This window comes from Aplysia californica, unplaced genomic scaffold (assembly GCF_000002075.1).
Source record: "Aplysia californica isolate F4 #8 unplaced genomic scaffold, AplCal3.0 scaffold00475, whole genome shotgun sequence".
Lineage (NCBI taxonomy): Eukaryota > Metazoa > Mollusca > Gastropoda > Aplysiida > Aplysiidae > Aplysia > Aplysia californica.
In genome coordinates, this window is record NW_004797745.1 from 367,020 (window position 1) to 369,392 (window position 2,373).

The 2,373-nt window shown below is 41.6% G+C and overlaps 1 protein-coding gene across 1 annotated transcript in view; it reads right to left on the reverse strand.

Annotated features, from left to right (window-relative positions):
- Window positions 1-2,373, reverse strand: part of LOC101857202 — a gene marked incomplete in the record, with an annotated part of 30,623 nt that overhangs the window by 10,365 nt on the left and 17,885 nt on the right. Inside the window, 2 exon segments of the mRNA XM_013086524.2 lie at window positions 421-565; window positions 1,261-1,565. Coding sequence (XP_012941978.2) covers window positions 421-565; window positions 1,261-1,565 — 450 coding nt within the window.

Consider the following 2,373-nt stretch of genomic DNA (forward strand, 5'->3'; position numbering starts at 1 on the left):
GTTGTTGTTGCTGTTCCTCTGAGCTTATAGAGTAGGAATGTGTGTGTGAGCGTGTGTGTGTGTGTGTGTGTGTGTGTGTGTGTGTGTGTGTGTGTGTGTGTTTATCTGTGTGCTTGTCTGTGTGTGGATATGTGTGTGTGTGTGTGTGTGTGCTACTGTGTGAATGTATGAAGACAGACAGACAGACATTCTGTTGATGTGCAACAACAACATCAATAACAACAAACAACAATAACAAGTGCAATAACAATATAACAATAACAACAATAACAATAACAATACCGTCATAGCCATATCACCACCATCAGTATCATCATCATCATCATCATCATCATCATCAACGACAACAAAAACAACAATAACAACAACAACGACAACAATGAAAACAAGCCACCTCTCGTTGCTTGAACGACAACTCACTTGTATCCGAGCATGTTACAGATGACTGTAGCGTCCACATTCTCCCAGTAGTCGTCACAGATCCTGTACTTTCCCCGACCAACTATCACCTCTACATTGCCCTCGTGTTCATCACGGCCGCCCACAAGCCTCACAGTTATGCCAGCTGTGGGAATAAGCGGTAAGACAGTGTGTTAGTAATCACAATTTTGGTTGGTTTTGCACTCTCAGAATCTAAAAGAAAGCACTGATAGAGGCGCTTACAACCCCCCCCCCCTCTCCATATACAACCCTCATCCCCCAAACTGTCAACCCTCAAAATTGGATAAGAATTCAGTAAATGGAGGAAGCAAGCAAATAAACTAGAAAAAGCAAATGCAAGAGTAGGGTTTTCAGTGAAAGACAATAACAGATAAAGTCGAAAACACATAGGTCTAGATGAGGGGTGTGAAAGAAACAAAAATAACGTTTCTCTAAAAGAGCCCAAAGGTACTGGAGGGTTTATGGCTTATGGTTATAAAAATAGTACACAACAGACACCAGCTGCCGATGCGTAGATCTGATTATAGCTGCAACATAGATTACTTCTTCTTCTTTTTCTTCTTCTTCTTCTTTTTCTTCTTCTTCTTCTTCTTCTTCTTCTTCTTCTTCTTCTTCTTCTTCTTCTTCTCGCCACAACCTGACACGTGTTGGCCGCTGCATGCAGTAATATCGACAGGGCCATCTTCCTCCAGTTGCTCTGGCTTTTGCTGGCCGCTTTGGCTTCAATGATTTTTAGGCCGCTGGATTCGAGGATGTTGCCAGTGAGATCGAGGAGCTAATGTTCGCCCCACAATAAAAGGTCAAAAACCATACACTCACAGGTTCGCGGTGGTGTCGTCACGGGCGGTCTCGATGGCCGTGTAATGGGTCTCCGAGTCGTCGTCGTTGTTGTTGTTGTTGTCGTCGTTGTAGTGGATGTGGTGGTGCTGACAGTGGTGGTGGTCGGTGGCCTGATGTAGCACTTGACAGCCGCATCCTCCTCGTGGTCACAGTCATGTTTGCCCCAGCCTGAGAACTCACACTCGGCCAGGGTTTTCTCCGACCCGCGACACTCCAGGTTGTCCTGCCAGATAGGTCCGGTGCCTGGGCCAAACGCCCCGCCCGTCACGGCTTTACCCCCGTGCCTGCGACATATGGAAAACATTTCCGCGCTATTTACCGATCGTATAAAAGAACAACATACTTAGGGAACCTAAACAAATGGGTAACAGGGAAAGTTCAGGGAAACGTAGCTTTTTTTGAGAGCATCCGAGCAAAGGAATGAATGGAGAACAATGATCGCCGATGTCTGTCGCAGATCTGGCACTGGATGATGATGATATTTGCGCGGCAAACTTAAAATTGCGCCGCGCGCTTTAACGATCGTATAATTGCGCGGCAATCTGAAGATTGTGTTAATATTTTATATTTTTGAAATAATTGTTTTATTTTTTTTTATTCACCATCTTCATTCTTTTACTTACATCAAGGAAAATTCACATATATTTTCAATAGTGTAAAAATATGAAAATTATAATTAACTTATGAAACTGAAGAGCTCACAAGAATGATGCAATGCTAAGTATCAAACTCAAAGTTCACTATTAGTACGAAGTTAACATCCACTGCAAGTTTCGAGGAACAGACAAGGAACAATCAGGATCGAATGTGAATCTGGCTTGGAGTGGCACCATTTCAAGTGTAGTGGACTGAAACCCGGAGATTAGATGTACTTCGTGAACTTTGAGTTGATACCTGGCATTTTTCATTTTTGTGAGCTCTTCAGCTTCATTTGTTAATTTTAATTTTAATTTTGATTTTGATTCTCATATTTTTTACACTTTTGAAAATACAACGTATATGTGAATGTTTCTTGATGTGAGTAAAAGAATAAAGATGGAAGTGAATTTTCTTTTTAATTATTTAAGAAATTATATTATTAAATATTTATGA